The 14,879-nt window shown below is 40.9% G+C and overlaps 4 protein-coding genes across 4 annotated transcripts; 2 read left to right on the top strand and 2 right to left on the bottom strand.

Annotated features, from left to right (window-relative positions):
* The first annotated feature begins 1,232 nt into the window (after nt 1–1,232).
* dnajc15 (DnaJ (Hsp40) homolog, subfamily C, member 15) lies at nt 1,233–2,516 on the top strand. Its single transcript, XM_037239797.1, has 6 exons — nt 1,233–1,380; nt 1,626–1,677; nt 1,855–1,928; nt 2,006–2,082; nt 2,150–2,220; nt 2,285–2,516. The coding sequence occupies exons 1-6, from the start codon at nt 1,267–1,269 to the stop codon at nt 2,353–2,355; spliced, it is 459 nt and encodes a 152-aa protein (XP_037095692.1). The 5' UTR covers nt 1,233–1,266; the 3' UTR covers nt 2,356–2,516.
* A 3,063-nt stretch (nt 2,517–5,579) lies between these two features.
* Nucleotides 5,580–6,677, bottom strand: LOC119115364 (trace amine-associated receptor 6-like). Its single transcript, XM_037239799.1, has 2 exons — nt 6,520–6,677; nt 5,580–6,387 (listed from the first exon to the last, which is right to left on the bottom strand). Exons 1-2 carry the CDS (start codon nt 6,675–6,677, stop codon nt 5,580–5,582), a joined length of 966 nt encoding a protein of 321 aa, XP_037095694.1.
* Nucleotides 6,678–8,666: 1,989 nt separating this feature from the next.
* Nucleotides 8,667–10,208, top strand: LOC119115088 (trace amine-associated receptor 1-like). The gene is made up of 2 exons (XM_037239269.1): nt 8,667–8,917; nt 9,042–10,208. Exons 1-2 carry the CDS (start codon nt 8,667–8,669, stop codon nt 9,850–9,852), a joined length of 1,062 nt encoding a protein of 353 aa, XP_037095164.1. The 3' UTR covers nt 9,853–10,208.
* A 3,290-nt stretch (nt 10,209–13,498) lies between these two features.
* LOC119115363 (trace amine-associated receptor 6-like) lies at nt 13,499–14,596 on the bottom strand. Its single transcript, XM_037239798.1, has 2 exons — nt 14,439–14,596; nt 13,499–14,306 (listed from the first exon to the last, which is right to left on the bottom strand). The coding sequence occupies exons 1-2, from the start codon at nt 14,594–14,596 to the stop codon at nt 13,499–13,501; spliced, it is 966 nt and encodes a 321-aa protein (XP_037095693.1).
* Nucleotides 14,597–14,879: the final 283 nt, after the last annotated feature.

The raw sequence follows: 14,879 nt of genomic DNA, 5'->3' as shown, positions 1-14,879 counted from the left end.
AGCGCACGCCGCACAATGGCCGCCCGCCATTCAAGTGGCCGAGTGCTGGGCTCCGTCTCCGTGGAAACGCGGCGCGTGGACGTCCGACGTTCTCGAGCCCACCCCGGGGCCCCCCCAAAACCAAATCAACCATTGTACTGTTTTCATAAAAGTGCATTTTGACAGTACGGCATCACTGACGTGTATAAGTGAACCACTGTAAAATAATAAGTACCCCCCCCCCCCCAAAAAAAACCCCAACAACGACAAATTACAGATAAAGGTAGATTATATTTGCTAAATTGTATTTCAGGTACATACAGGTGCGTACAGAGGGTGGGGTCAGTTGGGCAGTGCCCCCCCCCGGTTCCACCTGTGTGTGTATGTGGTGTTTTTCAGACTTGATACTTGCAGTCATCTCAAATCCAATTATCAGAAGTACTATAGAAAGAAAGAAAGCTATACGGGGCTGCTGATACATCACATCCTGGTGACGCGTCAACGCACTTGTGCAGAAGAGCAACATGTGCAGGGGTGTAAGAGGGACGCGCGCACACACACGAGCGCGCACGCACACATAGACAAATGTACACGCAGATTTACAAAAAAAAAACAATACAGAAAAGACGAACATAAAACATAAACAAGTGTACACATAAAAAGACACTCAGAGACAGACAAACAGTGACAAACAGACCAGACCCATTCTTGTGAGGTATATGGGTTGAGTTTGAAAATCTATTTTGTTGAATAACATCAATAGTGTGTATTATCAACTATACTATGGGGCTGACAAATATTTTTCAATAATGAATAAAAGCAAAAAAAAGGACAAATTATTAGTCATTGTTTTCAAGCTGTTTCTGACGTCAACGTGCGGCGTTTGCTATTCAATGTCTCTATCTAGTGGCCAAAATAGAAAGCTGTATCCTGAACTTCCGGTGACGATCGTGTGAAAAAAAACTTCATATTTTGTCAGCAAGTTATCTTTTTTTCCAAAAATGTGCCACACAAAATAAGTTAATATGTACAATAATTGTTAGAGATGCTGAATTTTGTAGTATTGCATACATTTCGCATTTTAAAAGTATGTATCTATTAATACAAAGTCTATTTCTGCAATTTTCACAAAATAGTAATTGAAAGGAGCATTCAAAGAAAAATGTATCTCGGAGGCAAGTTATAACCTTTCTTTGACAAAAAAAACAAGACCTTTTTGCGGGATGTCGTAACACGGGAGGTTTGACAGTGCGCATGCGCCGCACGCTCTGACGTGTCTGGACAAACATGGCGACCTCCTCCGGCGAGTTATCAGCGATGGACGGAGGAGAAATTATGCGCTACGCGGAGTACAGCTCGAAAGCGAACTCCAGGAGTGACGCGGAGATCGACAGGCGGTTGGTAAGCGCCCGTTGGACAATTTAATGAGCGTCTTGTTAATGAGCATCTTGTTCAGTGATTTGTGGGTTGTCAACTTCCTATCCGCTGCTTGCCCTCCCTTGACTTATGTTAGCTGTTTGCTAACGGTTACGTCACACTGTGCATTACATAGTACGTTTTTAAGGTGCACAATATTTATTGTATTTTATGTAAAATTAATACGAATAATGCTAATTCTATGAATACAAATAATGTGTTATCCACAGGGCAGCACGCTGATTGCAGTTGGCCTTGGAGTGGCTGCTGCTGGTTTTGCAGGTAAAAATTCTCGAATCTCTTCATATGTATATATTTTTATTTATTTATTTCAAAAGTTACCCTTAACACATTAGACTGCACTCTCATGACTCAAAATTCTCAATAAATCAAGAATAGAATGAATAAAATCCACTTTCTGCTTATTGATGACTTTCCTTCAATGTTTTGTTTTGCCAGGTCGCTATGCCTTCCAACTGTGGAAGCCACTAGGCCAGATGTTCTCGGAAACGGTCCGAAAGATGCCGATATCTGTGAGTTTGCTTTACCCTCACTGCTTAGTTAGCATTCCACAGATCTGTTGTCACTCATCTGCTCGCATCCTCTTCAGTCTTTGTCGTCATACTACAAAGGAGGCTTTGAGCAGAAGATGTCTAAACGAGAGGCCACCCTCGTTCTTGGCATCAGGTAAATTACCACCAATGGTTTTTTTTTTTATTGACAGATTTAATAACTATTGTGTAATTGATTCTAGTCCTGTCAGTACAAAGGCCAAAGTACGTGAAGCCCACAGGAGAATCATGGTCCTCAATCATCCTGATAAAGGTGAGGCTTTCTTAGTCTAAAGCCTTTGTTGTATCACCAAGTTTAATTTGATGTTTTTTTACAGGCGGTTCGCCGTATCTCGCTGCTAAAATCAACGAGGCCAAAGACCTTCTGGACAAGGACATGCGGCGGTGACCATGGTTGTTTCCTTTAATCTCTTGGACAGTCCAGATTTCCTTCTGGTGACTTTCTTCTTTCCATGCTTCGCTCATATGTACAAATATTTAATAACTACCTGTCCTATTATTTTTTGTGTCAAATTGACCCATGATAAAAATGGTAAAGTATGAAAATTATTTTTGGCTATATTTTGGTTGTTTTTTGTGACAGAAGCATCAGACCAACTTAGCCAATTTTGAGGTGGAAAGGTTTTGGTTAAAGGTAGTGTTTTGGTGTGAAACCATTTATTTTCGTTTTGGACACTTTGAAATAATCATAAACTCATGGTAAAATTATTATGTATACATGTATAGATATATATGTGTATTAGGGGTGTAACGATTCATCAATACACATCGATTAATCGATATAATGCTCTACGATTTGTTGGCATCGATGCTAAACGTAAACATCGATCTATATCGCCCGTTTTTGACCTCGGACATTAGACGCGACTTTATTTTGAAATCCAGTTCATTGTTGCTTGCTTCCTCTTTCCGGGAGCAGTGCGCGGCGTGTTGTGTTGTGAGCAGAGCAGGCACGTGAAAGGGGAGCCGACAACTACGCGGCTCCTGGGCTGGTGCTATGGCTAGTGTCCAAGAAGGCGAGGAAATTCGCTCCCCTTTGGGCTTCAAGTCATATTGAACAGTTCAAAGAGTAGACACCGTGTAATGTTAAAATTCTATATAAAGAGTTAAAAATTAAGTTATTTTTGTTTTATAGAAGAGTTAAATAACAACATACATATTTTATTTATGTATAGTTCTCTGGTATTGCATGAGAATGTTTTTTTTTTGCATTTGGATTAGAACATATGGTCAAGGTGTAATGTTTACTACATTCATTATAAAGAACTTATTTTTGTTTTGTAATTAAATAGTTGAGTAATGCACTTTAAAGTTAATGGTATTACAAAAAAAGAAAGAATATTCATTTTTCTTTACTTATATGAGAAAAAATATAGGAATTTGATAAAGTTCAGTGTTAAAATAAGCACTTTGTATACTACAATACTCTTGTAATTTCCTAAATAAAGAGTTTGCAGTACCTTGTTGATTTTGCGTATGAATTGTTATAAATCAGGATATTGTTCTATATCGATCGTAGAGCACTATATCGTGATGTATCGTGAATGAATCACAGCAGGCTTTAAGATATCGGCAAATATCGTATCGTGATTCTTTGTATCGATATGATATCGTATCGTGACAAAACCCGCGATTTACACCCCTAATGTGTATACATACAGTGCCTTGCGAAAGTATTCGGCCCCCTTGAACCTTTCAACATTTCGCCACATTTCAGGCTTCAAACATAAAGATATAAAATTGTAATTTTTTGTCAAGAATCAACAACAAGTGGGACACAATCGTGAAGTGGAACGAAATTTATTGGATAATTGAAACTTTTTTAACAAATAAAAAACTGAAAAGTGGGGCGTGCAATATTATTCGGCCCCTTTACTTTCAGTGCAGCAAACTCACTCCAGAAGTTCAGTGAGGATCTTTGAATGATCCAATGTTGTCCGAAATGACTGATGATGATAAATAGAATGCACCTGTGTGTAATCAAGTCTCCGTATAAATGCACCTGCTCTTTGATAGTCTCAGAGTTCTGTTTAAAGCGCAGAGAGAACCATGAAGACAAAGGAACACACCAGGCAGGTCCGAGATACTGTTGTGGAGAAGTTTAAAGCCGGATTTGGATACAAAAAGATTTCCCAAGCTTTAAACATCTCAAGGAGCACTGTGCAAGCAATTATATTGAAATGGAAGGAGTATCAGACCACTGCAAATCTACCAAGACCCGGCCGTCCCTCCAAACTTTCATCTCAAACAAGGAGAAGACTGATCAGAGATGCAGCCAAGAGGCCCATGATCACTCTGGATGAACTGCAGATAACTACAGCTGAGGTGGGAGAGTCTGTCCATAGGACAACAATCAGTCGTGCACTGCACAAATCTGGCCTTTATGAAAGAGTGGCAAGAAGAAAGCCATTTCTCAAAGATATCCATAAAAAGTCTCGTTTAAAGTTTGCCACAAGCCACCTGGGAGACACACCAAACATGTGGAAGAAGGTGCTCTGGTCAGATGAAACCAAAATCGAACTTTTTGGCCACAATGCAAAACGATATGTTTGGCGTAAAAGCAACACAGCTCATCACCCTGAACACACCATCCCCACTGTCAAACATGGTGGTGGCAGCATCATGGTTTGGGCCTGCTTTTCTTCAGCAGGGACAGGGAAGATGGCTAAAATTGATGGGAAGATGGATGGAGCCAAATACAGGACCATTCTGGAAGAAAACCTGTTGGAGTCTGCAAAATACCTGAGACTGGGACGGAGATTTATCTTCCAACAGGACAATGATCCAAAACATAAAGCCAAATCTACAATGGAATGGTTCACAAATAGACGTATCCAGGTGTTAGAATGGCCAAGTCAAAGTCCAGACCTGAATCCAATCGAGAATCTGTGGAAAGAGCTGAAGACTGCTGTTCACAAACGCTCTCCATCCAACCTCACTGAGCTCGAGCTGTTTTGCAAGGAAGAATGGGCAAGAATTCCAGTCTCTCGATGTGCAAAACTGATAGAGACATACCCCAAGCCACTTACAGCTGTAATTGCAGCAAAAGGTGGCGCTACAAAGTATTAGCGCAAGGAGGCCGAATAATATTGCACGCCCCACTTTTCAGTTTTTTATTTGTTAAAAAAGTTTAAATTATCCAATAAATTTTGTTCCACTTCACGATTGTGTCCCACTTGTTGTTGATTCTTGACAAAAAATTAAACTTTTATATCTTTATGTTTGAAGCCTGAAATGTGGCGAAATGTTGAAAGGTTCAAGGGGGCCGAATACTTTCGCAAGGCATTGTACGTATATATATATATATATATATATATATATATATATATATATATATATATATATATATATATATATATATGTTTGTGTGTGTATATGTATTCGCTATTACATAGTACACCTTTAAACTGCTCAGTTAAAAACTGCACCGACCCAAGAAGTTGTATATACCCAAAATAGGTTGTTTTGTGAAAAGCCAAATGAAACAAGCAGGCTGACAAAGATGTTCATTTATTTGAACAGAACCAGTTTCTTAAATCTGCACACGTTAGGTAGACTCAAACCTTATTTTGTACTTTTTTTTCCCCCTCATGGCAATCATTATAGTTATGTCTACAGCAGGTTGGCATCACAGGAGCCAGAACGCAATATGCTCAGTGTGACAATATGTTTCACAGCTCTTCGGAACCACGGGTAGAACAAGGCGTAGATCAAGGGATTGACACATGAGTTGAGGCAGTACAGGTACACAGCGTAGAGGTAAAACTCATCAAAATTCGGCACCAGTGATATGCTGTAATACGGACAAAAGCACAAGAGGAAGATAACGACCAGAATACCCAGAGTCCGGGCCGCCTTCAACTCGGATTTCTTTGCTCTTAAGGGGACGGACTGTTTCAGTTTGCCGCATCTAACATGAGAGCGCATGGCTCGCGCCTGAGACACGGCAACCACAAACACTCTGGTGTACAACGTGATGATGATGCTGAGAGGGAGGATGAAGGTAACCCACACGTCAGCCACTCCGGTATTGAAGTCCATAGTAAAGATGCACTCCCCGTAGCAGGAATAGTACTTTCCCTGATGCGTCTGCTGATTGTTAAAAATAATACCGGCGTAGGAAAGAGATAAGCACCAGCAGAGACCAATGCAAAGTTGAATTCTTTTCACGGTGACTTTGATATTATAATGCAGAGGATCGCTAATAGCCACGTAACGATCGATGGAGATGAGCACCATGTTCCCCACTGATGCGGAAGTCACGGTTAGAATTGAAAACATAAAAAAAGAGCACAGCAGATCACCGAGAAACCAACAAGATGTCATCCTGTAGATTTGCCCTGGAATAATCTGGAAGCCCAACAGATAGTCTGTGATAGCGAGGGAGAGGAGGAGAAGGTTGGTTGGAGTGTGGAGCTGCCTACACACACACACACACATACACACACGCAGTAGGTTAACGGCAACATCTGTGGGTGGGATACATCATATGACACAAAATAGTCATGAAAACAGAAAGGTTAGTTCTTGAGCAAATTGAGAAAAAACATGCCTGAAATGGGAGATTGAGACAATGACAAGAAGGTTAAGCACCACAATGATGACTGCCATGACGGACAAGGGCACAGAGTGAAGATTAAATTCTAACGAGGGCTTCTGGCAAGAGATGTTGAGCAGCTGTGGAAAGCAGAGATGGTCCTCGGTGTCCATGAGGAAGCTCCGAGAACCTCCTGGTCAAACTGTTGTGGTGTCCATCTCATTTATGGGGTCTTGGTACCGCCCACAAGCAAATGTGATAGGGTCAGCGAAGTCAAAGTGTGATGTCATAATTAGCGCCGTACCCCAGACAGAATGATGAAATATCACAAAATCTGGAGCATCAATGTTTTAAATTTTTTTAACTGTGGTTTTTGTGGTACCATGTTGTGTAAATTGAATTGGAGATGCTGGTGCTCACCACTAAACTGGAACCTGTAAGAAGGGAGCACATAAGTTTTGTTTTGGACTTCATTCTACTGTTTGTGTTCCAATCTCAAAATGGCTGCTCCAGCCGCACATTTTTCATTGACATCGTAGCACCAATGTGGTGGGGCCCAAAGTGAGAGTTTTTTTCATCATTTGATTTGATGATGGTGTAAAATGAGATTTGATTAGATTGACGAAAATTGTGATTCAAAAAGTTTTGGTCACATGCAGTCCCAAGAAACCATGTCCCAAAAAACACAGGAAGTCAGTTTGATTCAAAATGGCCACATTTGAGTCTGTTGTGTTTTTTGTCAAATATCATGTAGAGGAAGCATGGCATTAATTAATTAAGGATGCATATTTTTATGGATCCTTTTCTCAGCACGGCGAACTTACCGATTGAACCAGATTAGGCTTTTTTTTTAAATTTCTTTAAGTTCTGTGTCAACTGTATCAGTTGCCTTGCGTGCCCCCGGAGGACGTCCGCATAGGTTACTGTCGTCCATGTTTTTGTTGCCGGTTCACACCTTGGCCCATTAGCGTGCGATCACGAGCGGCTTGCAATTAGAGGTGTGAAGACAACACCAAAACACATGAGGCAATACTTGTGTTTCTCCCGGCGGAGAGACAGACAGAAGTCTTGTTTGTTTTTCAAAAACTAGAAACTTTCAAACTGACCTTTGACCTTCGGGGATTCGTTAGCAACGTCTACTCGAAAACACTCGCCGGCTCTTCATTTTGTCGTCGCCTGGCTCGTTTCATTAAACGTGCGATACAGAAGCCAATTTAATTGTTGTACGATTTCACAGGTTGTGTTTGTCTCCTCTATTGCATGATGAAAAAAGGCCTCAAGTCTATCGGGCAGTTCTCTTGTTCAGACAAATAATTTTTCTAATTTTATTTTTTTATTTTGAACTTTATTCTTTTGTTCAGAATTTTTTTTTTTCTGGACAAAAGAACTACCCTAAAAGAGACATTATGAACCTTATCCAAATAAAAAAATAATAGGCCTCAAGTTGCTAGATCTGAACCCTGAGGCCTCAAAACACACATGCACGCACACACACACACACAAAAAAAAATGCTGGGTCATATTGCCTGGGGATTTTGGGTTACTTTTGACCCAAGTTTGGGTTGATTACTTTAAGATTGGGCTGAAGACAGAGGCGTAGCCAGGAATTTTTCCAGTAGGGGCGCACGCCCACAGGAAAAAAAATCGAACATCACCCACGCCGTTCGCTGATCGCTAAAACAACGTCCGGGAGGCAAACAGTGAATGGATAACATCGCGCACATAGAATAGCGCAAGCACATTCGCGCAAGACCGAAAGAAAAAAACGGCATGAAAATGAAGAATCGAAAAAGCTCGATTTTTTTTTTTTTTTTCCAACCGGGGCGCAGGGAGTCCTAACCGGGGCGCCGCCACGGCTCGCCCCGGCTTGGCTACGCCTCTGGCTGAAGATTGAATTTGTTCAGACCGGATAGCCTATGCAAGTAAATCTAAATGTGGTCGAGGCAGACTGTTGGGTTGGTTATCAGCTATTTTTTGCCCCAGCAAAGCCATCTGACCCTTTTTGGTCATTTGGGAACGAAAATATTTCAGGCTGATGTAAAATGATGATGTATCCACTTCACTGTCTGTACATAGAGTCAGGGTATGGTGCTCATCGTGACATCATACTTTGACTACCTATCACATTTGCTCGTGGGAGGCACCAAGACCATATAAATGAGATGGACACCACAACGGTTTGGACAGGAGGTTGTCGGAGCTTCCTCATGGACACAGAGGACCATCTCTGCTTTCCACAGCAGCCCAACATCTCCTGCCAGAGGCCCTCATTTAATTGGTCTGAAGCTTTTCTTTTCAGAGTCGTGCTGCCGCTGGAAAGCATCCTCACCATGCTGCTCAACTTGCTCGTCATCATTTCAATCTCCCACTTCAGGCACATGTTCTTTTTCTGTAAGCCTCGCGGTGCTGCAAGGTTGATCTCAGGCTGTTCCACAGCGGTTGTTTGAGTGATGTCATCTGCCGACTCACATTTACCTGGAACGTTTTTTGACACTGTGTTTTTGTGTGTGTCACTGATTGTTTTTTTCTTCTTGCAGGCAACTCCACACCCCCACCAACCTCATCCTCTGCTCCCTCGCCGTCTCCGACTTTCTGGTGGGCTTGGTGGCGATGCCAGGTGAAAGCTATGTCAACACATCCTGCTGGTTTCTCGGTGACGTTTTGTGTTGTCTGTGGAATTACATGCTTTTTATTTCCGCGTCCGCCTCCGTGGGAAACATGGTGCTGATATCAGCTGACCGTTACGTGGCTATTTGTGACCCGCTGCGCTATACCGTCAAAGTTACCATGAAAAGAACTCAACTTTGTGTTGGTCTCTGTTGGTTCTTTGCATGTATCCACTGTGGCATCATTTTTAAGGACTACTTGGCTCATCCTGGAAAGTTTAACTCCTGCCGTGGAGAGTGCGTCTTGGGTTTTGAGTCTTATGGAGGCATTCTGGACATGGTCATGAGCCTCATCCTTCCTCTTATCATTATCATCACGCTGTACATAAGAGTGTATGTGGTTGCGGTGTCTCAAGCGCGTGTCATGCGCACTCATCTCACATGCAGCAAAGTAAAACAGTCCGTAAGAGTAAAAAAATCCGAGCTGAAGGCGGCCAGGAATCTCGGTGTTCTGGTTCTGGTCTTTCTGTTGTGTTTTTGTCCGTATTACATTGTCAGTTTGATGGCCGATGATGGGACTCTGGCTTCACTGGCCCAATCTCTTCTTTATTTGTATGACTTCAATTCGTGTGTGAATCCCTTTATCTACGCCTTGTTCTACCCGTGGTTTCAAAGAGCCATCAAGCACATTGTCACTCTGCGCATACTGAAGCCTGGTTCTCGTGAGGCCCACATACTGTAGTCATGTTTAAAACGCTGACACATTTTGGAGGGACATTCTGTAGAAAGGCTTTAAGTCAACATCGCAATTTTATATCAATATTGTGTCCATCATTAAGATTCTGTCATTTAAAATATTGTTAAAATGCAAAATCCTTTTGTCTAATGTTTCTGAGTTCTTTTACAGTATTGTCTAGACTTATCCTGCTCAATAAATCATTGGTCCGATATATAACGAGCAATCAGGAAAATATTAAACATTTGTTTTTAGTGTATGCTGTTAGACATTTGTGTATACAAATGTACAGTAGGTTACTAGTACATTGTTGCATGTGTTTTTTTGTATTTACTTTTAACTGCGTGCTGCCAAGAAATGAAAACAACAAACAAAGAAATAAACAAATAAATAAATTGATAATTTTTATTCCCAGCCTGGCTCTTATTTTGAGGTCGCTGTTATTTATTATCCCCCAGTCAACACTGTCTGACACTCTAGCTCTCCCTGCTGGCAATTATTCAATTAAAAAAATCAAATTATTTTGACTAAAAATAAGATTTCCATCTGTATTTCCAATGATGTGGTGTGGCTCAGCGGCGGTTGTGTGCTGGCATAGGCAAATGGTAAGGTGGTCAAAGGTACTCTTAAAACCTTGAAAGTCAGGTTTCTGACGGAAGCCTGGGCTTAAATTTCCCATTTAGCAAGCCATTTTTTTTAAAAATGAAATTGTGATTAATTGTGACAATGTACTAGTTGAAAAAAAGAAAGAAACAAATAAACAAAACAAACATTCTGCCAATTTGTCAAACCAACCAGAAGAAAGTCCCAACATGACGTCAACAAACCACGTGACCGCTGTTAACGCCAGGGGAGGAGAGCAAGTGAGTGAGAAATGCCACAGAGACGATTTTTATTTTGAACGCTAGAGGAAGGCATTGCCCTTCTAGAACTGATTTCATCATGAACTGACGAGTTCAATTAGCAAGGAGAAACGCTTGGTTGCGCTGTATGTACAAATATTTAATAACTACTGAAGGAATAGGGGCAAAAGACACAAAACCCGCCTAGCCACAATACCAGATACGCTCACATCTCTTTGGATAAAGTATACAAGCAGACAAGTATATTCATGGAATCAACCAATAAAGCAGACATAACTAGACATTCTTTGATGCAAGATAATAACAGAGGTTGCTACAACTTTATGATTCAATATGTATTTCTGTGCACTGCAAAATAAATGTATTTTGATATGTTGCTTACATAGCTTAATGACCCTTAAGGAACTGTGTAATGCATGCCTGATGTTTGTTCTCTAAATCATGGACACGGCCAGAGTCGTCTTGACCGTACAGTACTTGATTATATCTTGTGTTTTGATTAAACGTCATATGTCGCCTAATGCGAGACGCCAGCTTTTAGATTACTACTGAACGCTCTGCACAGAGGGAAATGTTTTGCCTAACAGAAAAGATATGGTGGAAAGCATGATTAAACTAAGAATATAATGATGTGAGCAAAGACATGAACTAACTTTGCATAGTCAGGGAACAGTAATAGATTAATTATGTTACAGCCAAAAAGCTCACATTAATTCGTACAAAATGACAAAAGTGAAAGAATGAGGTACGACAGCATATGTGCAAGAATGGAGGAGAATGTTTACAGGAAGGTCACTCGGAGATAAAAAACCAGCTGGTGCCAGAAGGAGACAGCCAAGGACTCGGCCAAAGATGATCACCAAGGCCGAAAGACGGGATGGAAGACCACAGCCCCCACACACACACCGAATCTTCCATAACCAGCACCCACTCCCATGGAATCAAACTCTCCTGCGAACTCGCCCCACCCCAACTACTCATCACCCATCAAACGCGCCCCACACCAACTGAATATAAACTGACCAAAGAACCTTGAACGTTGCCTTTTCTGAATGGAGACTTTCTGCTCTTGAAGGGCCCAGCGCTGTATTGTACTTTCCTGAAAACAGAGCTTTCTTAACAAGAATTATGATTGAACTCAACCAACCTGTGTAAGTCTAATTTCTGCTTCAGTGTCTTTGCATTTTCCTAAATCTGAAGAAATTAAACGAGCACGCAGTGAGTGAATTGGATAACAGGTGATTGGCAATGGCTTTTGCCGTGAGGCGCAGATAGCGCTCCCTAAATTGTGGACCAAAATCCAACACTACCTGTCCTATTATTTTTTGTGTCAAATTGACCCATGATAAAAATGGTAAAGTATGAAAATTATTTTTGGCTATATTTTGGTTGTTTTTTGTGACAGGAGCATCAGACCAACTTAGCCAATTTTGAGGTGGAAAAGTTTTGGTTAAAGGTAGTGTTTTGGTGTGAAACCATTTATTTTCGTTTTGGACACTTTTAAATAATCATAAACTCATGGTAAAATTATTATGTATACATGTATAGATATATATGTGTATTAGGGGTGTAACGATTCATCAATACACATCGATTAATCGATATAATGCTCTACGATTTGTTGGCATCGATGCTAAACGTAAACATCGATCTATATCGCCCGTTTTTGACCTCGGACATTAGACGCGACTTTATTTTGAAATCCAGTTCATTGTTGCTTGCTTCCTCTTTCCGGGAGCAGTGCGCGGCGTGTTGTGTTGTGAGCAGAGCAGGCACGTGAAAGGGGAGCCGACAACTACGCGGCTCCTGGGCTGGTGCTATGGCTAGTGTCCAAGAAGACGAGGAAATTCGCTCCCCTTTGGGCTTCAAGTCATATTGAACAGTTCAAAGAGTAGACACCGTGTAATGTTAAAATTCTATATAAAGAGTTATAAATTAAGTTATTTTTGTTTTATAGAAGAGTTAAATAACAACATACATATTTTATTTATGTATAGTTCTCTGGTATTGCAAGAGAATGTTTTTTTTTTGCATTTGGATTAGAACATATGGTCAAGGTGTAATGTTTACTACATTCATTATAAAGAACTTATTTTTGTTTTGTCATTAAATAGTTCAGTAATGCACTTTAAAGTTAATGGTATTACAAAAAAAGAAAGAATATTCATTTTTCTTTACTTATATGAGAAAAAATATAGGAATTTGATCAAGTTCAGTGTTAAAATAAGCACTTTGTATACTACAATACTCTTGTAATTTCCTAAATAAAGAGTTTGCAGTACCTTGTTGATTTTGCGTATGAATTGTTATAAATCAGGATATTGTTCTATATTTTTTATTTAAAAAAATAAAAAATAAAAATATCGATCGTGGAGCACTATATCGTGATGTATCGTGAATGAATCACAGCAGGCTTTAAGATATCGGCAAATATCGTATCGTGATTCTTTGTATCGATATGATATCGTATCGTGACAAAACCCGCGATTTACACCCCTAATGTGTATACATAGTACGTATATATATATATATATATATGTTTGTGTGTGTATATGTATTCGCTATTACATAGTACACCTTTAAACTGCTCAGTTAAAAACTGCACCGACCCAAGAAGTTGTATATACCCAAAATAGGTTGTTTTGTGAAAAGCCAAATGAAACAAGCAGGCTGACAAAGATGTTCATTTATTTGAACAGAACCAGTTTCTTAAATCTGCACACGTTAGGTAGACTCAAACCTTATTTTGTACTTTTTTTTCCCCCTCATGGCAATCATTATAGTTATGTCTACAGCAGGTTGGCATCACAGGAGCCAGAACGCAATATGCTCAGTGTGACAATATGTTTCACAGCTCTTCGGAACCACGGGTAGAACAAGGCGTAGATCAAGGGATTGACACATGAGTTGAGGCAGTACAGGTACACAGCGTAGAGGTAAAACTCATCAAAATTCGGCACCAGTGATATGCTGTAATACGGACAAAAGCACAAGAGGAAGATAACGACCAGAATACCCAGAGTCCGGGCCGCCTTCAACTCGGATTTCTTTGCTCTTAAGGGGACGGACTGTTTCAGTTTGCCGCATCTAACATGAGAGCGCATGGCTCGCGCCTGAGACACGGCAACCACAAACACTCTGGTGTACAACGTGATGATGATGCTGAGAGGGAGGATGAAGGTAACCCACACGTCAGCCACTCCGGTATTGAAGTCCATAGTAAAGATGCACTCCCCGTAGCAGGAATAGTACTTTCCCTGATGCGTCTGCTGATTGTTAAAAATAATACCGGCGTAGGAAAGAGATAAGCACCAGCAGAGACCAATGCAAAGTTGAATTCTTTTCACGGTGACTTTGATATTATAATGCAGAGGATCGCTAATAGCCACGTAACGATCGATGGAGATGAGCACCATGTTCCCCACTGATGCGGAAGTCACGGTTAGAATTGAAAACATAAAAAAAGAGCACAGCAGATCACCGAGAAACCAACAAGATGTCATCCTGTAGATTTGCCCTGGAATAATCTGGAAGCCCAACAGATAGTCTGTGATAGCGAGGGAGAGGAGGAGAAGGTTGGTTGGAGTGTGGAGCTGCCTACACACACACACACACATACACACACGCAGTAGGTTAACGGCAACATCTGTGGGTGGGATACATCATATGACACAAAATAGTCATGAAAACAGAAAGGTTAGTTCTTGAGCAAATTGAGAAAAAACATGCCTGAAATGGGAGATTGAGACAATGACAAGAAGGTTAAGCACCACAATGATGACTGCCATGACGGACAAGGGCACAGAGTGAAGATTAAATTCTAACGAGGGCTTCTGGCAAGAGATGTTGAGCAGCTGTGGAAAGCAGAGATGGTCCTCGGTGTCCATGAGGAAGCTCCGAGAACCTCCTGGTCAAACTGTTGTGGTGTCCATCTCATTTATGGGGTCTTGGTACCGCCCACAAGCAAATGTGATAGGGTCAGCGAAGTCAAAGTGTGATGTCATAATTAGCGCCGTACCCCAGACAGAATGCTGAAATATCACAAAATCTGGAGCATCAATGTTTTAAATTTTTTTAACTGTGGTTTTTGTGGTACCATGTTGTGTAAATTGAATTGGAGATGCTGGTGCTCACCACTAAACTGGAACCTGTAAGAAGGGAGCACATAAG

This window comes from Syngnathus acus, chromosome 21 (assembly GCF_901709675.1).
Source record: "Syngnathus acus chromosome 21, fSynAcu1.2, whole genome shotgun sequence".
Lineage (NCBI taxonomy): Eukaryota > Metazoa > Chordata > Actinopteri > Syngnathiformes > Syngnathidae > Syngnathus > Syngnathus acus.
Note: the sequence above shows the minus strand (reverse complement) of the source record. Positions and strands in the feature narration are given on the sequence as shown.